Genomic DNA, 26,389 nt, shown 5'->3' on the forward strand with positions numbered 1-26,389 from the left:
GAGTTGCTATATTGTTTTCCTTAGGTCGTTCAGTATGAGGGTATAGCACATTTTCGTCTGCTCCCGCCATTTGATCTATATAAAAGGGGTATTTTTTTTAAATGGGGTGTGGTAATAGGGGCGTGGCCACAAAAGGGGGCGTGGTCAAAAATTGCCGCACTGCGTGCACCAAATCTTGTTGTCCCTCTTTTCATTTTTCAAATGTTGGGAGGTATGGTGCCAGTCAGCAAAGGTGGTATAGGTTAACTTCAGGCAGCTTTAGGTGCTTGCATTTCTTGGCCCCTCTGAAATAATGAGTTTTGTTGCTTTTGCTTATTGCTAGTTGATCCAGAGGAAGGCAAAAAACCCCATCTGAAGTCTCTCTAATTTGCATCAGAGGGGGGAAAAATTCCTTCCTGACTCCAAGATGGCAATCAAACCAGTCCCTGGCTGGGTACCCTTGTGTCAGTTGGAAGGACCTACTGTTAAATAAAGCTAAAATATTTGTCTTGCCTTAGGATCATTGAACGAAAAATAGGTACAGTTATTGAAAAAAACAAATGCTGTTGTTCACTAACTTTCTGAATGAATAGTTGGCCATTAGGACATAAAAGAGTGATTTACATGGCATCATCAAACTGTACCCACCTCTTATAATATATAATTATATATATATATATATATATATATATATATATATATATAATATATAGTATATATACAGTGGCTTGCAAAAGTATTCGGCCACCTTGAACTTTTCCACATTTTGTCACATTACAATCACAAACATGAATCAATTTTATTGGAATTCCACGTGAAAGACCAATACAAAGTGGTGTACACGTGAGAAGTGGAACGAAAATCATACATGATTCCAAACATTTTTTACAAATAAATAACTGCAAAGTGGGGTGTGCGTAATTATTCAGCCCCCTTTGGTCTGAGTGCAGTCAGTTTCCCATATACATTGCCTGATGAGTGCTAATGACTAAATAGAGTGCACCTGTGTGTAATCTAATGTCAGTACAAATACAGCTGCTCTGTGACGGCCTCAGAGGTTGTCTAAGAGAATATTGGGAGCAACAACACCATGAAGTCCAAAGAACACACCAGACAGGTCAGGGATAAAGTTATTGAGAAATTTAAAGCAGGCTTAGGCTACAAAAAGATTTCCAAAGCCTTGAATATCCCACGGAGCACTGTTCAAGCGATCATTCAGAAATGGAAGGAGTATGGCACAACTGTAAACCTACCAAGACAAGGCCGTCCACCTAAACTCACAGGCCGAACAAGGAGAGCGCTGATCAGAAATGCAGCCAAGAGGCCCATGGTGACTCTGGACGAGCTGCAGAGATCTACAGCTCAGGTGGGGGAATCTGTCCACAACTATTAGTCGTACACTGCACAAAGTTGGCCTTTATGGAAGAGTGGCAAGAAGAAAGCCATTGTTAACAGAAAACCATAAGAAGTCCCGTTTGCAGTTTGCCACAAGCCATGTGGGGGACACAGCAAACATGTGGAAGAAGGTGCTCTGGTCAGATGAGACCAAAATAGAACTTTTTGGCCAAAATGCAAAACGCTATGTGTGGCTGAAAACTTACACTGCACATCACTCTGAACACACCATCCCCACTGTCACATATGGTGGTGGCAGCATCATGCTCTGGGGGTGCTTCTCTTCAGCAGGGACAGGGAAGCTTGTCAGAGTTGATGGAAAGATGGATGGAGCCAAATACAGGGCAATCTTGGAAGAAAACCTCTTGGAGTCTGCAAAAGACTTGAGACTGGGGCGGAGGTTCACCTTCCAGCAGGACAACGACCCTAAACATAAAGCCAGGGCAACAATGGAATGGTTTAAAACAAAACATATCCATGTGTTAGAATGGCCCAGTCAAAGTCCAGATCTAAATCCAATGGAGAATCTGTTGCAAGATCTGAAAACTGCTGTTCACAAACGCTGTCCATCTAATCTGACTGAGCTGGAGCTGTTTTGCAAAGAAGAATGGGCAAGGATTTCAGTCTGTAGATGTGCAAAGCTGGTAGAGACATACCCTAAAAGACTGGCAGCTGGAATTGCAGCAAAAGGTGGTTCTACAAAGTTTTGACTCAGGGGGCTGAATAATTACGCACACCCCACTTTGCAGTTATTTATTTGTAAAAAATGTTTGGAATCATGTATGATTTTTGTTCCACTTCTCACGTGTACACCACTTTGTATTGGTCTTTCACGTGGAATTCATGTTTGCGGCTGTAATGTGACAAAAGGTGGAAAAGTTCAAGGGGGCCGAATACTTTTGCAAGCCACTGTATATATGAAGAAGAGTACAGTCAGTACTCGAAACGTTGGATTTTTTCAAATAAATTTTTTCACTAATCATTAAGTCCTTGTGCGTGCGGCTCTCTTTTCAAAGTGTTAATATATAAAATATAGTCAGTGTGATTTTAGTTTCTCACCAGTAGGTGTCAGCATAAAAATGTTTAGCTTTCTAATTTGCAGTCCATATCATACCCATATATCCATACAACTTGCTCATTGTGCAAATCACCTATGAAAAAATCTAAATATTTTGCATAAGAAGCTTTTCTTTATTCTTTAGTTTCTTGTTACAAATTTATACTAACCACCTTGACCATGCTCACACAGTGTTCTTAAACCAGGAAACAACTAAGCACCAACTGATCATTTAGGCCCCTAGGGGCCACACAATCCAGCTCATAGATCCAGAAGGCTTCCCGTTGTACCAACAATTCATTCAAATCACCACCTCTTGGCCGTCTGGGTATTTGCTCAATAGGCATACATCTAAATGCTGCTGGGTCATGCTTAGCATCAGCCCAGTGTTTAGCAACAGCCTGTTGGGTGCTATCCTGTTTCTTGTCTTTTGCTTTGCTGTTACGGACCCTTTCTGGATCTAGAGCTGCCTGTATAATTTCCCTGTGCATACCAATACGCTCTTTCAGTTGTCTTATAGTTTTACCACAGTACAGCAAACCACACGGATACTTTATAATATAAATGACCATGGATGTAGTACAGGTCATTCTGTGTTTCACCTCATTTTTCTTGTGGGTGAAGAAAGTAAGTGCCTAGTATCAAACTATTGCACATTACGCACATTACACACATTACACACCCTGTGCATTTATACACACCTGGTTTTTCCATTAAAAAATAAGGCAGATAAATTTTCTTATACTTATCTATAGGATTGGTGGGACTCAATAATTTCTTTAAATTTTTTCCCCGTGTGTAACTAAATTTTGGCTTTACTATTTTTTGAAAGGGTGAGTTTTCATCAGTCCTAACTATTGGCTAATTCTTTAATACACTATGGTGTACTGCTTCACTATGGGGGCTATATCTACTCACATAGTACATGTCCCCATTTCCGAAACTCTTGCCTTTAATTTTTTCTGAATCCCTTCAGCACAATTTTGTTTTTTAGCCCATCCAAATAATTAATCTTTTAGTTTATCGGGATAGCCTCTGGCTAGAAATTTCTTTCCCATTAAGTCCAATAGACTGTCCAATAGACAGGTGTTTGTTTCTCTCTCCAGATGATGGTTTCTGTGTGAGGCCGAAACATTGAATAATAAACTTTTCTATTTTTACATTTACATTTTGATCACAATCCTTTATATCCTAGGAGTGCTGCCCTTGTTCCAGTGCATTTTTTTTGGTACTAGCACCCAGGTTTTGTTGCTGCAAATGGTGTGCACCCTATGGACTATTATATATATATTTATATATATATATATATATATATTATATAAATCAAAATATAGATTGCACATCAGGTATTTTTAGTAAGAAAAAAACTTAACTTTTAATTAGCATCATTAAAAAGAAAACAGGCCGACATTTCAGTCCCCATCTTGGACCTTTCTCAAGACAGAGTTTTCCATATATATATATATATATATATATATATATATATATATATATATATATATATATATATATATATATATATATATATATATATATATATATATATATATATATATAATATAAAGAAAAGCCGGCACTCACGTCATGTAGGAGTCAATGTTGCCTGGGTGCAGTATATAGGTAAGTATATACAAAAAGGAAGGAATGCCGCACTCACAGGTCTTAGTGTAAAAATAAAGAAAGTTTATTAAGGCAGACTAACGTTTCAGCTGGCTCCCCAGCCTTTCTCAAAGTGAACACACAAAGCAGCAAACCCACCCATAAAACCAAAAAATGGCGCCAAAATCAAACTGATGACGTCACAAGCTGTGTAATTCGTGATTGCCCAACACCAATGTATAAACGATCAAAAAACATATATAGGTAAAGAGAAATAATCACTATGACACAAGGAAGGATTTAGATGGAGAGTGATAGATCATATATGAAAATAAAACCATAATAGAGAGGAACTAGATAGTCTCCCACTCGGGCTGAACTGCAACTCCCCCACCAACCCGTATAGTGCATCTGAGAATATAGACTCTTTTATCGGTAAGGTGGATCCAGCGATCAGTATATGTTTTAGAGGTCTATTTTAATCAATAAGGGATTGCAAAGTGGAAATAAAAGTGTGATAGCGCTGTTCACTGTGTACTCACGTCCTTCTGACTTCTCAGGAGCCGACGTGCTGGCACAGACCAATCTGTATATGCGGGTTGTCATGGTAACCCGAGCGCTGTTTAGTATGTTATAAGCTCCGGCGCGTTGTATTATTGTCCATATGAAAGAGGTGGCAAGGCTGATAGGAGGGTACCGTATCTCACGATCTTACCACCGAACTGGTGGCTGCGCTTATAGATCCGATCGTGGACCCACTGCAGGGTATGGTAGTCCTTGGGGGCTGCGTATAGAAGCATATCATATCGACTCCCATTCTTCATAGCAGACTACATGAAGCTTGCCATAGACGTCAGCGCACCCTCGGTTCTTATTTATACAGACCCCTATCGCCATTGGAGGGCATCAAGTTGGTTTTACGTATAAATATTTAAATAAAGTATAATCACAGTATAGTGATCATCTCGACATATCATGGTTTGTCCCGGGTTAAATAAGTTGTGGGTCTTTTTGCCTATAGCCCCAGTGGTGACCGATAGGAGACAAGAAGGAAAGTGTAATAAAGAGAGAACACCCAAGGTACTGAAAATAAAGTAAAAAGAGGACATCCAAATTGTGACATATATCCCAAAGTAAGGGGGAATCCCCTAAGTAACTATACAGTCCACATTTTTGGCAACAAAATCACAGCAGTACTGACAAAGTAGCAACTGAAATTAGCACATATAGGATGCAAGAATCATTTCTGTTGCAACAGTTACTAATGGATGATGTTTCACAGTAGTTATCAGTTAATGCTGTATTGGAAAGGAAGCTGAAACAAATAAGTGAAGATGTCCCACTTCAGTTGTCTTGTTAACAAAAAAGTCTGTATAATGAGGACCGTCTTAATAGTCAATAAAGGCTGTCTAGTGAAAAGCTGTTTATGGTCTCATTCATATTAAGACATAAAATGTTGGAGACCGAAGGTCAAAGCACAATCCTCATGCACTCTCCCCAAACAAACACACCCTTAGAGGTAGAAGGCTGAATATGATACTAGTTCATTGAGTCCATAGGGGCTGATGGTGTTAAGGCGGTGCATCCATTGTAGTTCTCTTCTTAGGAGAAGTTTGTCTCTGTTGCCCCCACGGAGCAAAGGGGGAATGTGATCAATAATCATACATCTCAGGCTCGCCAACGTATGTTTCTGAGACAGAAAATGTGTTGCTACTGGAGTATTCGCCTCATTAGTGGCCAGGGCTGTCCTGATTGCAGATCTATGGTTGGCCATCCGATCTCTAAATGTAGTAACTGTTTTCCCTACGTACATCAGTCCGCATGGGCATTTGATGAAATAGATAACGAATTTCGATGTACATGTCAATCTGTGTTGGATCTGGATTGGTTTGCCTGTATGTGGGTGGTTAAAGGTTGGTCCCGTAATGAGAGCATTGCATGTGGTACAATTGGGACACTTATAGCATCCCAATTTAGTGGAGGGAAGCCAAGTATTGGTGACTGTGGACTGATAGCAGTGTCTAGGGTCTGTCTTCACCAAAATGTCTCTCAGACTGTGGCCTCTCCTGTATCCTATGCGTGGGGGGTGTCTAAAGATCGGAGGTAGGGATCGATCCTTCTCCAGAACCGACCAATGATAGAAGATTGCATCAATAAGTGGTTTCTTATCCGGGGAGAAAGTGGTGGTAAATGTAAGTCGCTCATCTTTGACCTCTGGAGACAGTCTGTCAACACCCTCCAATGTTTGGGCTTGTGTCAGAGAGGATACTTTAGTTCTAGATGTTTTAAGTAAAGATGGTCTGTATCCCCTTTGTACAAAGCGTGTTTCTAGTTCATCCAGCTGATGTTGCAAGTGGATAGGATCCGAATTGTTCCTGACCATCCGTACCATTTGGGAGTATGGAATGCTCTGTAAGGTATGTGGAGGATGACAAAATGAAAAATACAATAATGTATTGCGATCTGTGTCCTGTGACCGAAACTGCCAGATCCAAAAAGGAAATATCACTGGTTCCCAGATGTGCTGTGAAGCGTATTGTCGTGGGGAGTTGATTCAGTTTGTTCACCATGGACCAGAATTGGTCCTCTGTGCCAGTCCAAAGAAGAAGTAGATCATCTATATAGCGAAACATTCTATGGATGAATTTGCCATATTCGGGAAACATGTATGTATGTTCATAGTTAGCCATGAATAAGTTCGCAAAGGATGGAGCAACATTGGAGCCCATGCTCGTGCCGCTTGTCTGTAAGTAATATGAGTGTTCAAACTTAAAATAGTTCCTTGTGAGGCAATGCGTAAGGAGTTCTATGAGGAATTCAGCAGGCGGTCTACATTCATCAGGATGTTTCACAAGATACTCTTTGACAATAGTTATACCTTCCCCTGTTGGAATTACTGTGTATAAAGAGGAGACATCCATTGTAGCTAGTTTAATGTTTGGAGGTAGTGGATGTAATCTTTGTAATTTTAGTAAGAGATCAGCAGTATCCCTGAGGTAGGTATGTGTGCCTTTGACTATTGGTTGAAGAAAATAGTCAATGTAGATGGAAAGAGGTTGTAATAGAGAGTCTCTGGCGCTTACTATGGGGCGTCCTGGAGGGGAGGTAAGGCTTTTGTGAATTTTGGGTAAGGTATAGAGTATGGGGCCAACCGGATATTCTTTTATAAGAAAATTGAAGGTGTCAGTGTTAATGAACCCATTGGCAAGGCCTAGATGTAATGAGGCATCGATCTGTTTTTTGTAGATACCTGTGGGATCTTTCTCGAGCTTTTGATATGTAACGGTATCAGAGAGCTGGTTAATAATCTCCAGTCTATAGTCAGAATAGTTTAAAACGACCACCCCTCCTCCCTTGTCTGCAGGTCTTATAATGATGTTAGGGTTGAGAGACAAACTTCTCATGGCTTCCCTTTCTGTTCTTGTGAGATTTGAGTGGCCTGATGGTTGTGTATGTTTATAGGTCTCATCAATAAGCAGTCGTGTGAATGCTGCTATAGACTTGGGTGTATTGGGTGGTTCATATTGGCTAGGGGGTTTAAATATACGCATTTGTGTATTTGGTAACCGAAAATGTTCTTTGAGCTTCATTGTACGCTGAAACCTGTGCAAATCAATCATGGTATCCAGTGTATGTGTCCTGTGCATGGGAACAAATGTAAGGCCTTTTGATAGTAAATTTAACTCTGAGTCTGTGAGGGTATGGGAGCTTAGGTTAAAAACTACCTGTTCCACGTTTTTTTGCCTCTTGTGGAACGGGTGCTTACTCCCACCCCTTCTCTTATTGGGGCGCCCACTGTGCGTGTACCTAAAAAATGAGGAGGGGAAGGTCCTGAGTGTTGTGTGGCGGGGGAGGTATTAGTATATCTGCCCCTTCTATAACCGCGGCCCCGTATTGGTGTATCTGTATCGGTAGAGGAAGTGTAAGGGGATGAGTCAATACGGTCGGTGCGATGGAAACGTGTTGTCCTGCCAGTAGGGTGTGTGTTGCCACCTGTGAGCCACCTATAGACTTTCCTATTCTGGTAGTCCCCTGTTACAGTATTGACCTTCTGTTTCTTAAACTTGTGTAGGTCTGTGGTATATTGTGTTAGTTGATTCTGTAGTTTATCTACAATGGTATATATATATATATATATATATATATATATATATATGCACATACACATAGGGGCCATTCATTAAAGAACAGTAACACCAAAAAATGTATATATTTTAAAGAAATTAAACTATAATGTACTGCTGCCCTGCACTGCTAAAAGTTTTGTGTTTGCTTCAGAAACACTACTAGAGTTTATATCAACCTTGGTGTGGAGCCATGGGGGCAGCCATTCAAAAGAAGAAAAGGCACAGGTTATATAGCAGCTAACCGATAAACCCTGTAGAATACAATGGTGTCTTATCTGTTATCTGCTATGTAACCTGTGCCTTTTCTCCTTTTTTCCAGCTTCAATGGCTGCCCCTACGGCTACACAGCAGCTTATTTATATAAACTATAGTAGTGTTCCTGAAGCAAACACCCGAGTTCTACCAGTGCAGGGCAACAGTACATTATATTTCAATTACTTTAAAACACTTTAATTTTTTGGTGTTACTGTTCCTTTAAAGCATGATTTTTGTGTGTTTAAAATCATGATTTAAAAAAATTTGGAGTAACCACGATAATTTCTGATGTTCGAAAATGTCACACAAATTCTTTTCACAGTCGTATGAAAATATTATGGTTGCAATCTGAAAGTCACAAAATTTTCAGATCTGAACAATTGTTAGCGACGTGAAAACCTTTCTGGCTTTGAAAGCTTCAATGCACAATTTTGGAAGTCTTCCATAGGTCTAAATGGCACGCTATAGATGCAACCTGGCCAAAAGTGACGATACTGAAGCTTCAATGAATTCCGAAATGTTCATAGTCGTTGGAAGTTAACGAAAACCATGAAAAAGTTGTGGAATTTTAATGAAAATATCATGGACATAAAGAAAAGTTCTATAAATTAGAAAAAATAAGATTTTTTTCTCAACAAAAAAAATCATGCTTTAATGAATGGGCCCCATACTGTTGAAGTCAGGCAGGGACCATTTATATTTTTATATATATATATATATATATATATATATATACATGAATACATTTGTCTTTATTAATAATGAATGTAATAACATATTCTAACTTCATTCTGCATTTGCTTTTCATAAATTCCTGATTCTTGCTGATTTTCCTGGATCATAATTACCATATCAAGAGTAGCAAATTATTACATATAGAATAAAGTGGAGATTATGTGCATGAGAAGACATATTTTGCATTTCAATAGCAATGTATCCAATTATTCTTTATATGTGTCTTTGAGGGAACAGCTGATCCCTGTAGTACTGGATGGGTTAATATCTGCAATTAGCTTCTTCCTGCTTATCTTTTATCAGTTACTCTTTTGAAATAGTTCTTTGCCACCTGACTGTGAACCTTTCATAGTCTCCTACATCACTGCAATTATATTCAGTTTAGATAAAGGCTTATTTTTGTTCTTCACCTGCTTTGTAATGTGCAGAGGCAACAAAATGAGCATACCATTAATTAGTAGTGCTGTTCTGTTATTGGGAGTTTTATAATGCATGTGTTTTCCTTTACTGTCAACTTCTCATATGTGTTTGTCTCATCCAGCACCTGTTGTGCGTGTAAAAAGAAAATTAAAAGTAATATAGTAAGTTAGGTTGAAAAAAGATGTACGTCCATCACGTTCAACCATAATGCCTATATATAACCTGCCTAACTTCTAGTTGATCCAGAGGAAGGCAAAAAACCCCATCTGAAGCCTCTATAATTTGCTGCAGAGGGGGAAAAAATTCCTTCCTGACTCCAAGATGGCAATCGGACCAGTCCCTGGATCAACTTGTACTAAGAGCTATCTCCCATAACCCTGTATTCCCTCACTTGCTAAGAATCCATCCTGCCCTTTCTTAAAGTTATATAATGTATCAGCCAGCACGACTGATTCGGGTAGGGAATTCCACGACTTCACAGCTCTCACAGTAAAATATCCTTTCCGAATATTTAAACGGAACCTCCCTTCTTCTAAACAGAGTGGGTGCCCTGGAAGGACCTACTGGTAAATAAAACATTAGAGAGGTTATTATATGATCCCCTTATATATTTATACATAGTTATCATGTATAAATATATACTTGGCCAGTCTTTCTTCTTAACTGAGACTTTCCATACCCTTAACCAGCTTAGTTGCCCTTCTCTGGACCCTCTCTAATTCAATAATGTCCTGTTTAAGCACTGGTGACCAACACTGAACAGCATATTCTAGATGGGGCCTTACCAGAGCTCTGTAAATGGGAAGAATAACACCCTCCTCCCGTGAATCTATACCCCTTGTAATACAGCTCAAAACCTTGTTTGCCCTTGCAGCTGCGGCCTGGCATTGCTTGCTACAGCCAAGTTTATTATCTACAAGGACTCCAAGGTCCTTCTCCATTATGGATTTGCCTAGTACAGTCCCATTAAGGGTATAAGTCGCTTGCATATTTTTACATCCCAGGTATGTAAAATGACCTTACATTTATCCACATTAAATCTCATCTGCCATTTAGCCACCCAGATTGGCAGTTGGTCAAGATCCTGCTGCAAGGATGCCACATCCTGGATAGAATTGACTCATCTGCAGAGTTTTGTGTCATCTGCAAACACTGAAACATTGCTTGTAATACCCTCCCCCAAGTCATTTATGAACAAGTTAAACAAAAGTGGACCCAGTACAGAACCCTGAGGGACCCCACTGAGAACCTTATTCCAAGTAGAGAATGTACCATTAACAACCACCCTCTGTACCCGATCCTGTAGCCAGTTTTCTACCCATGTGCAAACGACTTCACTAAGACCAGTAGACCTTAGTTTAGAAAGCAGTCGTTTGTGGGGAACAGTATCAAATGCTTTGGCAAAATCCAAATAGATTAAATCTACTGCAAGTAGTATCTAACATTTGTGAATTAAAACAGTACCTGTATAAGATTTTCCAACTTATGTACTTCTAACCTAGGGCTGACCAGGTAAAACTATGTAACCTAATTCTAAGCTGCTGCCATGAAGAAGGAATTTCAGGTAGCAGTCCCTTTGATATTACATCCCCAAGGGAGGTTGCTTTTGGCAATGATATGTTGAGGAGGTGGGATATTTATGATCATTTTAATGTGAGTGTTTTAGCAGATACCAGCCATAGAGCTATAAATTCTCCTTTTGACTTTATAATGTTATCCACAAGATAGCGTTCTTTACTTCAGCTCTGGAGGTTTCATTTCTCATACATAATATCAGTGTCGGACTGACTCACCAGGATACCAGGAAAACTCCCAGTGGGCCCAGGTGTCAATGGGCCTTCCTGCTCCATTCCATTTGGCTTGCTTCATGGTCTTTCCCTATTTCTGAATAGGAACAAAGAAGAGAAATATATGGAAGAATAGATGCTAATATGTAAATAAAAGAGACTAAGAGAATAAAGAGGTTGGTTGAGGAAAGGAGGAAAAATAGTTTGGAGAGTGGGCCTATGGTCTAAGGTTTTCTGGTGGGCCCCTGGGGTCCCAGTCCAACACTGTATAATATACTTCTTCCTTTCCACTTATATTTTATACAGTATATTGTGGGTAGTTCCTTAAGTTTTCAATCAATAGAATAGAAAAGTGAAATTCTACAGGGGGCATCTTCATAGACCCAAACCTTCCCTGCTTAAAGGGTTGTAGTTGCCTTGCGTTGATGAAAAAGCCCAAAACATTATTTGCAGCATTTGTAGCATACTTGTTGTTAAGCTTTTGTTTAACTTTAAACTTATACATAGTATGTATGTATGCAGTTACATTTTGTTTCATTAAAGTAAAAACCAGGCATGTTGACAGAGAATTTTTTATCTGATGTTGCAAAGGGGAGAGTATAATGAGGTCCTCTATTAATAGCTCTGAGTTTGAACGGCTGCAGGTGTCCGAATGAACAAAACACAGGCTTTTCCCTTTAATACACTTCACTGGAGGTTCATGAAAGCCCTAACAGATTGTATCTTATTGCCTTCGGGGTTTTGGTCTGCCCCCTGTTTTTTCATTTTGTACAAGTGCTTGCTCAGTAGATTTCTGCTCTGCTCTGAAGGAATCCACACTCACAGGACTTATATAGAAGTAAATGTGTTTATTGCTAGAAGTCTAACGTTTTGGCTAACACACTAGCCTTATTCAGTTAGCCGAAACGTTCTAGCAATAAATACCTTTTCTTTATAACTCCTTCATTGTTGTATTATCCTGCCTATTTGGACCAGCACCCAGGCTCCAGTGTTCTACTTTAAACTTGAGCCAGCTACTTCCTGGATAATTAATGTATAGATGTATATGAGGTGTGTATGTGTGTATTCAAATATATATATTGCTCACCAACCCCTTGGATTTTGTTCCCAGTGGCCTTACAGCAGGTGCTTATTTTTAAATTCCTGGCTTGAAGTTTTGGTTGCAAAAAAAACAGATGTGCTGCCAAACAGCGCCTCCTATATGCTGCCAGTCAACATAGGGGCTACCAAATAGTCATTTACAGCCCCTATTTGGGTACTGGCCTTATTTGAATGCTTGTGTTGCTCTCCAACTCTTTTTACATTTAAATGTGGCTCACATGTCAAGAAGGTTGGGGACTGCTGATCTACTGTCTTAAGCCAAATAGCCTAGAAGAGTAAGAAGAGAGATTATATGTTTACTTTTTCTCAGGACCTACTTAGGTATTGTAATTCTATAACAGCAGATACCAGTGTACAAAGTGTAAAAAATGGGTGCAGTGCACACCCTTTTTTCTATTTCTTTCCAAGTGCTTTGCATTGACTCACTGACATTATTTATGAGTTCATCCTGCAAGGCACAAAAAGTAATGGGATTAGAAAAATACATTTCTGTGTCCTATTGTCAGCAACTTTAGAGCACCCTTGTGATGCTTTTATTAATGCACTAATGTTTTATTTTAATGTTATTTTAATTATTTATTGGTTAATGGGCAATATTGTAAGCTCTAAGAATCAAGTTTTTTTCTGGTTGAAAATCCTCTGTCTCCTGTGCTGTGTATATAAAAGGTTACAGTGTGCAATTCTAGAACAAAGAAGTATTAAACAGGAATATTTATAATATTATTATTAAAGTCATTAACAGCATAGTTTTGCATGCATGGGCGATTCTGGCATGAATAGGTGTTCAAATGATGAACACCCCTCTTTGCAAAAACAAACAGAATAATAACTTTGCAATAGTAACTTTTGTACATTTAAACTATTACCTTGTATTGTTTTCTTCTTTAGCCAGTGAAACATGCAATGATTTCCACCCAATGTTCTTCACACATGACCGGTCATTTGAGGAATTCTTCTGTATATGTATTCAGTTGTTAAACAAGACATGGAAAGAGATGAGAGCTACATCTGAAGACTTCAATAAGGTAAATGGATGTTTTTTTAGGAGAACTAAACCCTAAAAATGAATATGGCTAAAAAAGCCATATTTTATATATATTGAAATTATTGCACCAGCCTAAAGGTTTAGCCTCTATATAACAGTAATTCTTTAAGCCTTGACAGTTGTCACAGGAGCTCCCCAATTTGGATTCTGTTCGACGTGTCATTGACACTGCACATGCTCAGTGTGCTCTGAGCAGCTGCTGAAAAGCTATCAAGCAGAAAATGAGGTTTGCCTGCCAAATAATCTGATGCTACAGGGCTGATTAATAAATTGTCAGAGCATGTGCAGTGAATCAGCAAAAAAGAAGATGGAGAGCTACTGGGGCATCTTTGGAGGTATATTCTTTGCAAAAATGTAATGTACAACATATCTGCCCTAATTGTTTAGTTAGGCTTTAGTTCTACTTTGAAAAACAGTACTTTGAGGATGTGGAAAAATACACCAGTGCAACTACATGCATTAACTAAAATTACTTTTATTAGTAAGGTACTTTGTGTGGCATGGTTACTTCATAACTGTAGCACAAGTAAGATGATCACTAAATGCAGTTTAGATGTTTTATAAACTTGCTTGGGTATTTCATTGTAGTGGGAATACATTTTGTCATCATATTGCAGTATACACAATTGATTTTATCTTCTATTTGTATAGAGTATTGCTAATGTATCACTTGAGACATGTTTGTGTACAAAGCATTCAGAGCTTAGTTTAAAGGATAAGTAAGCCTTTTATCATAAAAGCCCCGTGACAAATCTCCTGTGTCTCTGGCGACTAATCTCCCCGAAATGCCATCCCACCGGCGAAAATGTAAATCGCCGGTGGGATGGCATATGCCGCTGCGTATGCGACTAATCTCCCCGTGTTGGGAAACTAATCTATAGGCAACTAATATATAGCTTAAAATGAACTAAGCAGACACCTTCTGCACTTACTACATCCAGTGGCTATTTGCTTGTAATGTGGTTGCACTAAGCTTTGTTTGCTGCAGTAACTTTCCAATCATCTAAAGGACAAGGAAAGTCTAACAAAAATTAAATTCACTGGGGAGGCATACCTCTTGTGTCATGTGCAGTGCTAGTAATTGTCCTTTATTTCCATCCATTCAGCTGTTTAAACAGCACACTTTGGAAAAACTTGCGAGTTAATGGAAAAAATATACCATAATGCATCAGTCCTGCACTAAGACCAAGACCGGAGCATGCGCATCAGCTATACTCAGTAAGCAGTGTATGCACATGGTTGCTATGGGGCTGAAAGCAGGAAGTTATACACTGATCAGCAAGGGCTTTGTACTTCCTCAGCGCTGATTGGTGTTTGTGTGTGCCAGCTTTTTTCTGCCTCCTGTCCTGTTTTGTATCCAGCTTAATGGAGCAATATGGCAGCCACAACCAAGCTTTCATCTTTAGAGATGGCACCAAACATAAAATATATAGTATTTTGGAAAAAAAAGTTAGCGATTAAGTGCAACAAAGGGTTCCCAATAATATGGTAAAGTCTTGTGGCAAAGGGTTTCCTTGTTCTTTAAAAGGGACTATATATTTCAATGCTTGATTTAACGTTATATGCTGAAGATTGGCATTATACGTAGTAATCAAAATAGTTTAAGTCAAAAGATCTTGGTTTGACCAATTGGCCAAGGATGTAGAAAAAAAATATTGCTGACTGCTAATGTTGTCAGTACCAGATGACAACACTTATTCATTTCAGACCTTAGTCTAGAAAACATTTATGTGATATAAAATCCTGCAATTTTCATAAAACTGCAAGTATGTGACTTGTTTCGTTATTATTATGTAACCGCCTTCTTGGCTGTACCAAGCCAACAGCACAGCTAGATAGGTTTAGAGCATGGGGTACACACAATTCAATCTTCTGGAGGGGCCTTCGATATGTGGAAGGGACCAAACAGAGCTATGGTGCAACCCACTGTAGCTGTGTGCAGTGCAGAATAACAAATGGGTGCCAGAAGGTTATTGCAGTTGAACAATAGAATCGGTTTATTGTCAGAGACAATCAATAGGCAAAATTAGTGCAAATATTTACGTACAGCAGTTAGAATAGCAATACTCTTAGGACAGCACAGAGAGGGTACACACCCGCTCCTCCCAACTCCTCTTGAGTCTGGGCAGGATCAGTGCCACCTGGTCAGTTGTCCACCCTTTGGAACAGTCAGATTGGATACCTCACTCCTCAGGTTGAACACCTCTAGTCCTCAGGGTCCCACAACAACTCTAGATCAGGGTCCAGATACTGCCTGCCTCCTATGTCTAAACTGTGGCCCTATGCTAAGGCAACAGTGCCTGTCTGGAAGGATACTTCCAACTACGTTCCTTTGTGGAGCCTAACTGCTCTTGCTTCCTTCCCTCTCTATCTCACTTTCCTAAAAAATGCTTGACACAACTTACTATCTAACTGGTCCTCATTCACAGGGTCCCTGTCCCGACTTCTCTAGAGTAGATTAAGACTCTAGGGTGAAAGACTTTACTGGGGCCCTGTTGATCCCAGGCTCAGTGGAACTTCTACCTGGGTCAGCAGATGCAGCCACAGAGGAAGCCACACCCTCCTGCTAAACACTATATGAGAGTGCAAGAGGTGTGGTCAACCCAAATAACCAATAAGGCAACCTCTAAACTGATACATGGGTGTTTGCCTATGTGGTAACTTTAAATATCAGTGTTTATGTTATAAATTGTTATAAATTATAAAGTTGTGTTTATAGGTATTTTGGCAGTTTAGCATTTGGGTATCGCTTAGTTGTGCAGTGCTAGGTACCTTTATCAAAAATTTTCAGACTGTGTATTTTGCTTAGCTAACACTGCAGCTAAATATCCATATATGTCATCCATTCAGCACTTGTACACACAAAGTCCTAAAAAGTTTTAGAGATTTGTCCTACTTCGAATAAATTTACAGTTTTGAAATATTTGCTTATTTAATAAGATTTTTTTTAAAAAACGTAACTTTAACTTTTTGAGTTTACAAGCTCAAAGCTTTAAAAACTTGAATTGAATAAATAGTTTACAGTTTGTCTAGGCCAGCTCCCATTTACTTACACATGACCATACAAACTTTACGTAACCTTTTGTTGCTTAATAAAAACTCGATATGAAGATCATTCACATGTAGGAGCTTTAGCTTAAAAATACTCAAATCGCAGTAAAAATGAAATTACAAACAGTGATAAATTGGCCCCAAATTGGCAGCACACCGAGAAAAATCTGTTCAGAAATCTGTTATCGCGCAGAGTTGATGTATATGGAAACTCAAACAGCAGATTTTTGCAATTGGATAAGTGTACAAACAAAACAAATTTGGGATTTTAGCACCCTTTAATATTTAAATTATTATCTTGTTTTGTTCACATGAAGCATTTGTGTAACGACTACTACAGAATACCTTCAGCAGTGTACCCCGCCTCTCACACAAAGCAGTTTATCAACATTGTTATTTTAAAAAACACAATTCTGCAGAAATTTGCATTTGAAAGAGCAGTGATTGATAAAGCTGCTGAATAAGAGAGATTCTGTCATGTTTTATATGGTGTTGTTTTTATTACTAAATTACTCTCTCTGCATTGCAAATAATTCATTTTCATATTTAAAATGTTATTCTTGAACCAATAAATGTGTTTTAGTGGTAATATTGGTGATAGGTATCTCAGTGCATTGTGCCTGATCCTGTGCTTTCAGCAAGTGGCAGCACTTCACAATGCAACTGCTTTCAGATAAGCTATTGTTCTCCTACTCAGTGTTACTGGAGGAGTCATGGACTGACTTGGGCGTGGGCAGCTAGGAAAGTAAGAAAATTTCTAGCACTATGTCAAATTTCAAATTTAAATAAAAAACATTTCTTTGCTCTTTTGCAAAATGGATTTCATATTTTCAATTTATATATTTTTATATAAATTTATAAGGTGATCACATAATATACTCTCCAATGCTTTATTCACTAATAGATCCTTCTTCATATTTTTTTTTTCCCTTTTGAGGCAAATTGGAGAGGTTTTTTTTTCTTTTCTTTGAATCATCTAGCACTAGGGTTTAATTTAGAGGTTAGAAAGTTGCACTTGAAGGAAATATAACTTTTTTTTACCCTGTAAAATGGACTAATGGATTTAGTGGAAAATTGACCTCTTCTGTCTTTTTTTTAGTGAAAATGGCTTCAGTGGCTTTTCTTTTTAAATTGTGATAGCCTCATATTGAGCAACATAATGTTCCTTCCTTCTGTCTATTAGCATTGTTATTTCTAAAAACAGAGTTCTACAAGTTACATTAAAAAGAGCCGTGATAGAAAAACCTATTGGAATTATTACAGTTAATTATTCGTACCGTATACTTTGAGAATTGGTTTTTATTTTAAGCATCTTATATATAACAGATACAGTAAATCCAAGGTATTAACTGACCATAATAATGAAGAAAAACTGATACAATCTTTTGGAATGGATTGATTTGAATAGTAGGCCCTTGAAAGTTCAATTAGAAAGAGACTCATTAGCGAGGAGGAAGCATTGCAGGGACGTGACAGTCTTGATGAAACGAGGTAGAACACAGATTGTCAGCACTATAGTGTGTGCGCTGAATTTGAAGTAGGCCTATTTAAGTGTCAGGATGTGCTTTCTAGAGACATTCAGGGCTGTAACTAAACTGGTAGGGATGAAATCACACAATTGATGAGGGGTGATCTGCATTTTAAACACAATTTTTTGTATATTTAAGTGTCACATTTTTTCTTACAATTTAAATATTAGTATGTTCCCAGGAACAGAATGATTCTGACTGTCTGGTCTAGATATTGTTTGTCAGGAGAAATGTTCTTTATTTTTTAAAACAAACCGCACAGTAGTATTATTATCATTAGTACTGTGTCTATCTTCTCTCCATTGCTCATCGCTATAGAATAAATGAATTGTTTAGTAATAGACATTAAGTACTGTATATATGGTAGGCGTAACACATTATAATCCTAGGAAATTATCTTCATTGTGCACAGACATGCTAGTTGTACTATCCAGTGTATCATAAGCTGTTATGAAAATTTGCATGATTTGTATAAAAGATGTCCTTATTTGCCGATTTATATGATCCACTGATGTCATATCAAGTTAACAGAGAACTGTGGCAATGATGCCATTTAGATTTACATTTTGAGAAACAACAGCGATTCAAATGGATTTTGATTATAATCAAAATTATTTCTCCTTTGCCCTCATGGGGCCTAGGAGTTATACCTCCATACATTTTGGGAATTTGGAGTTTTTTATTATTCTGTCACATGTAAAATTACATGACAGATGCAGCTTTCCTAGAGCATAGTTATTTCCTAGAGCAAGTTTCCTAGAGCAAGTATTTTCTGTCCTAATTTATATACAGAATTACTATTTAGGCTAATGGCACACTAGGCTGTTTCTCTGCCTCCAAGTGGACCCTTTCTTATCTACACCTTGCTGTAAGTGCTCTGACAGAAAGACAAAGTATGCCTTTTCACATGTAAAACAGCCCATTCTGCCATTAGCCTTAGTAACATTAAATCCTGTTTTACAGTGATGAGAACAAGTGTTTGTCCCTTTCCTAATTTCCTCTATTATTTTTTCAGTTGTCATACTGAATACCATATATATGACATAACATATATATGACAAAGTAAACATGGAAACTTTTGTTACAATTGTTAAATGATTAGAGCTCATATATAATGAACAAAGTTATCAACATCCATATCGCTTTTGTAAAAATGTTACTTCTCTCTTGGTTACTTTGTCAGCCAATTGCTAATTAGATGTAACCAACTGAACACAGCCAGGCTTGATTGCAACCATTCCTGATAAATCTATATTCTATAACATTGTGGGTCATTTGTAAGGAGGATAAGCATGTGAGTGTCAGGCCAATAAGGAGAAGGTTGCAGTAGTCTAGGTGGGAGATGATTAATGATTAATTTTCACTCTACAGCGCATGCGCGCGTGCGAAACAGGAAGAAGGAAGCGCTCACAGCTACCCCGGGCTGGTGCTGTTCTCTCCTAACAGGGGCACCAGCCCAGGGTAAAAGGTAAGCGATTTAAGTCACTTGGGGGTGCCTAACACTTTGGCACCCCCAAGTGACTTAGCCTTTCCTTCTCCTATAAGGGGTTTCAGAGAATTTGCTGACTTGTTACAACAAAAAAACTATAAATGAATACACAGTCCAGCTATAGTTGTTCTTCCCTGTAAATAAATACTAAAAGGCTCCGTTTTGCCTTACAATTGATAATCTGCACGTAATAGTTTGTACAGTAATAAATGTGCAAAGTAATTTTCCTCAGTTCTACAATCTATGCATTATACCAGTTATCCCCAACCAGTGGCTCATAAGCAACAGGTTGCTCACTAACCTCTTGGATGTTGCTACTAGTGTCCCAAAATTTGATCGTTTGTTTTTTGTTTTTTAATTCCTGGCTCGGTGGCAAGTCTTGGTTGAATAAAAACGAGATTTACTACCAAATAAAGCCTCCTGTAAGCATAGACACTACCTAATAGGCAATCTTAGCCCTTTTTTGGCACTCCATGAAATTTTACGATGCTTGTGTTGCTCCCCAAGTCTTTTTACATTTGACTGTGGCTCAAGAGTAAATAAGGTCAGGGACCCCCTGCTTTTTACTGTAAGGGTTAGTTTAGTAACCATGTGCGTTCAGTGCTTGTAGAACCAATTAATGTATATGGATGAAAGATGCATGACCACACATTCCTGTGGTGGTTTTTTTATTTTAATATTCACATTTTTACTATTTCATTTTTAAATTGAGTTTGTCTAATTTACTCATGATTTTCTTATGTTGAGGTTGTCAGACTAGAAAGTGCATGTTACTATTTTGAAATAGCTTTTATGCAGAGCGTTTATGATTAGTTGTGATTATCGCAATTATTAATTGTAGATTAAAAGGCTAGCAACCTAACAACAGGTAAAGGAGTGTGATAATCATATATGCTCTTATATGTTTGCATAAACTAACTTTATTTTCATATCACAAGATTTTTTTTTTTGTTTTTGTTTTTTTAAACAGTAATACACAGCCTTGTGTGTTTTTAGAATATTTTTCATGTAACTGATAAAAAACTATTACTATTAAACAATCAACACAACTGGTGCACTCTCAGCCTGGTTCATTATTTTAGAGTACAAAGGGTGATCAGTCAATATGTTTAAGGACTTCCTGCAGTTTGGCCTGTAAGTATGTCAGTACGGCAAGATGCTGCGGCTCTTAATATTCCCACAAATTGTTCTTCCTGACTGTTATTCTGTGTTGAAGCAGAAACTGTGCAAATTGGAAGAATAATAGAGGTGCTGGTAGCGCAGCTGTGATTGATGTTTTGGTCTCACCCTGTACATTGCATCAGCATCTGGGATTAGCTATAAAATTACCAGCAGAAGCTATTAACTTTGAAGCACAAGACACATCAGCACTACAGACAACAGTCTGGGACTTTGAGCAGAATATCAAATAGGCAAAATGCCAAATGTATCAATATGTTCTATTTAAATTATTTAAACAGAAAGTGACACTGAAGATTTGATACATAAACCAAACATATATGTTTATTATTCCATTGTAGCTCAAAAATATTTTTAGCTAAACATGTATGTGTGTGGAGAGAGAGAGAGAGAGAACGATGCAGTCCCCAATCAATTTTTTAACCTGTCTGATCGATATCTTGCCAATTACAGGCCAGATGTCAGTTGGGCAGGCCCTCGTTGGTGCCCTTACACGGGGCGATAAGCTGCCGAATTGGTCTAAGGGACCGATATCGGCAGCTAGGATCGGCACGTGTATGGCCACCTTTATGGGCAACAACCTGTATATTAGCATACAAAGTGAGAATAAAAAAAATGTAAAATAAAAAAAAATTCAGAAATAAAAAAATCATGGCCGCAGTGAAATACTTAAAAAATAAAAAGTATTACATTTTATTACATAGAAAGTCTAATGCCCTTACTCATAGGCTGTCAATACGCCCATACGCTTTAAAGAATCTTGTTGTGTCTGCACCTGGAAGCATTGAATCCACCCGGTGCAGCCACACACAGCCGATATGCGCCAACAAAGCCAAGTCTTGCATTAGTTGGAGGATATCAGCTGTGTGTGCCTGCACCTGGGCGGGTTCAGTGCTTTCAGGGCAATACATTGTCACAAATCTACAGAATAATTTATGAAGAAAATAAACATTGAGATTATTATGAGTGCTTCTTCTGTATATACATTCTTTATTCTAAAAAGGGTAAACATAGCCTTTATTTTATTTCAGTCCTTCAGGTGTTCAGTTTTTTGCAGAGAGATCATTGTTTGCCTGTATATTTATAATCTATATATTAAAACAGTGTCCTCATTTCTGGGAAATAGCCATAAACCAGAGGATCTAACATGTTTGGCACTGCCGAGCAAATCCTTGTGAACTACGCTTTGCTTATTTTAAACCTTTTTGTTGTATTCTACATTCATAATTAAGAGTATAATGTCCCTTTAAGAGGATTCATCAGTAAAAAGATGTGTGGAGTTCCTAGGCGACTATGAAATGCTATTAATTTCTTTGTGTATTGGGTATACATTGGGATGTCACTGGTTATAAATGTAGGAACACCCAGGTTGCCCCTGAAGTGGTCTGCATGTTGTGGAAGATGGGAGATATCCTAGGAATACCAGTCTCTGCACATCAAATGTAAGTAATGAGAGGAGGGTAAAAGATGAGATTGTAGTTGATTATGAATCTGGCAGCAGATGTTCTATACAAATCCAGCTCACTACATCCCGTCTGTTTCCATGGTGACAGAATAAGTAATTATTGAGCCCAGACGCTCCCTCTTCTTTCCCCTCTTCCCGACAAGGTGAAAGCTGGAAATGAATTTGAACTCTCTCTAAGCTGTTGTATCTCAAAAGTGGGGGAGGGAGGCACAGCAGCAAAAAGGCACATAATGTAATTTGCTGCTGTATGAGTTTTTTTTTTTTTTTAATTCTAGAGAAAAAGGTCTCTAAGGATGCTAAACAAATAGGCAGGAATTTCCCTGGAATGAAAATGCACTGTGATTGGCTGGTGTAAAATAGCTCTTGCCTATCAGATCACAGCTGTTTCTACAGTACAATAAACATAAGCAAAGCTGCACGCTTGTCAGTTTGGACTTGGAACTGTATTGCGTAGGTTTACAAAAGGGAGTCTTGCATCACTTGAACTTTACGGACACAGGTTTCTTCATACTATGCTGTTCATTGGAATAAAGTATATAAAAACAAGATTACATTAGGACGGTACAATGGAGCACCAGGATTTGTGTAAGTAGAACACATCTGACTTTTACTGAGAATAGATCACTCTCTTTCTGTAAGCATATTATCACAGGGAATTCATTCATTCTCTGGTATTTGTCTATTAATGTATATCAGTGGCATAAAGGATAATGGTAAAAATGTTGTATTCCTACACATCTACACATAAGTATGTTTTATAAACCTTGTATCATTTTCTATTAAAGTTTTTTGGGTTTTTTTTTTTTTACTTCCCAGTTCAGTTACTTTGAACTTGTGTAGTACTCAATTACAACCTCAACTAGTTTTGTCAATATATTGCTAAGGTTTAGGAATATGAACTGTGAAATAATAAATGTAATAAATTGGCAGTTCATTAATACTGTTTAAAATAATTTCTAATTTTACAGATCACCCTTAGTTGCCAAATATTATTTGTAAGGGTATGTAAGTAGCTGTATATTTATTGTGTCAGATGGGGCCACATTGACTGCTGTATTAATGCAGAGTTTGAAACTCTCACTGTTATTGCTGATTTACTTAAAAACGGATTAACTGAAAGCTTACTTTCCAAAATGGTGTGATTTAATAACAGTGTCAATGTAGAGACTGTAGAGGTCAGGGCAATTGTTTTCATGACTTGCACATACAAATAGTATGTTGCCATGCCTTAATATTTGAATTAAAGTAAGAGAAGGAAAATCCCAGGTAGGCTGTTCTTTGTCCCAAACCAGTGCATTGCTGATGCTGTTCTGCTGAGATAGCGATTGTTACAATTATTGCTGGTTCAGAAAGGCTCAACCTCTTTGTGCCAACAAAGCTTTCCATTTAACCCAGTAACTATTGTGATGCTTGTAGTCAAAATGATCTTCTCTTGTGTATGCCCCACCTTGTTTTCAAAACAATGCTTAAAATGTGTTTTATTGCATTTTATTAAACAGATTAAAATGTGTTATATTTTATATCCAACCAGATTTTTTATGGCTGTTAGATCATGCTAAGATTGGTAAAGGGTTACTGTTGAAGTTTTGTTCTCTTGCTGGATTATTTGTTTTGAAAAAGCCTTTACTTCATCTGGAGGGTTCTCTCAGTTTCCCCTTGGGATGATGTGTTGATTTCCTCTAGCCTTGACTTGGCGGAATATAATTACAAGTCTCTGCACTGATACTTACAAGGTTCAATTTAAAAAGCTGCAGTCCTTTACTGAGATACTATCAGGTGTGTTTCATTGGTGAAATCCTTCCAGAAAATGTAATTGCAGGACAGCAGAAACATAGGTTTGCCTCATTTAAACTTGAAACTCTTATACTGTAGGTTAATTCAGTCAGTCTCACCCATTTAGGGGCAGATTTATGATCAGTTAGTTTTCAATTTTGGGTAAAATGGTTGCAGAATAAGCAAGTGACTTCCTGAACTCACTAGAATTTTCTACAACTGGTTGTTTCTGTCTTTTTTTTATACAGTATTTAGGACTGTGGGTTAGCATACTGGCACCACAACAGGGTGCACAACAGGGAACAGGGCAGCATAAACCAAAAATCTGGCTCTGCCTCAAACTGAAAATGGTGAGCACAATACTTAACAACACATGGAAATCTAGCTTGATATTACTGCCCTTTTGTGATTGGAAAGTATTTGAGTGATGACAATGTTGCTGATAGTTAGTACCTCATCCTGGTAAGCTAAGCAGTGAAATTGATTAGAAAAATGCTTTTTAGTTAGTAATCTGTAATAGTGCCTAACATATGGATTTTATATAGTACTAATAAGAAATTTATGTTAGAAATTGAATAAGGCTGGAGTGTAGTTTAGATTAAAGTGGACCTATCACCCAGACATAAAAAGCTGTATAATAAAAGTCCTTTTCAAATTAAACAAGAAACCCCAAATCATTTATTTATTACCACATCCAAACCCATTATAAAAGCATTTAAAAATCCCAGCTGTCAATCATATATTGCCTGCCCCACCTCTATGCCTTAGGCATAGAGGTGGGGCAGAGAGTTACTTTCACTTTTAGTTCACAAATTCTTAGATAATGCTGCCTTCCTCACATCCCCCCTCCCTCCTCACCATGTAATTATGTAACCAGTGCATGGACAGGTATCAGCCCCCCCCATACTGGCACAGAAAGAAGATTTTGGCAGGATGCAGTGCCTGCTTTGATAACAGTGTCCACAAAATGGTGCCTGCCTGCTTGCTTGTGACTTCCAAGGCTGAAGAAAATAAGATTTAAATAATTTATATAGCGTAAGTAAAGTTTATTTTGCTTTACAAACACAATAGAGAACAATTTGGAATTATTTCTTAAGGTGACAGGTCCCCTTTAAGGATTCTGAAGAAGATAGTTCTGAAGAAAATTCTTCAAAATAAAGCATCTTAATATATACTGCTACACGCAAGTTCAGCGTGAGAACAAAACTTTGGAGGACACTGCTGGTTTGGGTCCTTTTTTAACCCATCTCACATTGCACCATTAATTCCCCCCTATAAGGGTGAAGACACATGGAGCTACTAGTAGCAGCTACTTGTCATGGCTACTAAAATACACCGATACTGATCATTTACTGATTATTGTCTCTACGTGTGTTTTACCAATTCTCAGTATTGTCTATGGCAGGGGATTTTCTGTCATTTAATAGCTGTGACAAGTAGCTGCTGCTAGTAGCTCATTGTGTCTTTACCCTAAACCATTAGGATGCCCTCTATGAATACCCCGTGCCTAGTTGTACCTGTGATGCATGCATTATATGTGTTTCACTAGCAAGTAGAGAGTGCAAGTACTCTTTTTCCTTGTGCTTTAATTATAAAAAAAATGAATCCTTATGTCTCTCTTTTTGGCTCTCTGTTAAAAAGTATTTTTGTTTTATCTAAGCAATAGTATTGTATGGTATTGTTTACCATGGGTTGTGCTAGAACTATCCCGAGATGTGAAGCAACAGAGAATGACAAACACTGCTGAACTTTTATATGCTCGCTAAAAGGACATGTTGGGTGATGTACCAATATCTAGCAATTCTTATTGCCACAATATAAATTTATTATCTCTGCTTTCTAAGGTTAAAACTACATTCATATAAAAAATTCACTTCTTTTTAACCCTTCCTCAAAGTGATAACCTTTTAGAAGTTAAATGGGGCTCAAGGCATCAAGTTTTAGATAAAAAAAATTATTGGATATATATTATAATTCTTAAATCTGGTATCATTCTGTTTTTTTGTTCTTTTATCTTGGTGTCTGTTGCTTGATTGTTCCTTTCTTTCTTTTTTTTTTTTTTTTTTTGTGTTGTCATTATTTCCTTTTCAAAATCTGCTTTACACAGATCATATAAAGCCTCTTCTTTAGTATCTCCAGTAAAGGACCTGCTGTTGTATCAAGCATTCTGTGTTGCATGCTGGGAGTAACCCAGCTCATAGACGGAATGACAGTTTCGTACATGATCAAGTGACAGTTCAACGCCTCCTTTTCCCAGGAGAAAATACTCAATAAAATCTAGTTTATACAAGTCACCATTATTTTTAGTTTTAACTTCAGTGATTTAGGTAGCCAGATAGCATACAGACTTGCATGTGATGGTGTTGACAAAATATGTACTTTATTAATATATTTGTGAATCCA

General features: G+C 37.9%; 1 protein-coding gene across 4 annotated transcripts in view; it reads left to right on the top strand.

The window, feature by feature from the left end:
* Nucleotides 1-26,389, top strand: part of elmo1 (engulfment and cell motility 1) — a 185,446-nt gene that overhangs the window by 115,272 nt on the left and 43,785 nt on the right. For 3 of the 4 annotated variants that reach the window (XM_031903800.1, XM_002939416.5, XM_018095011.2), the window contains one exon: nt 13,344-13,480. In XM_031903800.1, coding sequence (XP_031759660.1) covers nt 13,344-13,480 — 137 coding nt within the window. Of the gene's footprint in view, nt 1-13,343; nt 13,481-22,647; nt 22,799-26,389 lie in introns of those variants that run through there. The other variant, XM_004915345.3, reaches the window with a different exon arrangement.

Source organism: Xenopus tropicalis, chromosome 6 (assembly GCF_000004195.4).
Source record: "Xenopus tropicalis strain Nigerian chromosome 6, UCB_Xtro_10.0, whole genome shotgun sequence".
NCBI classification, from domain to species: domain Eukaryota; kingdom Metazoa; phylum Chordata; class Amphibia; order Anura; family Pipidae; genus Xenopus; species Xenopus tropicalis.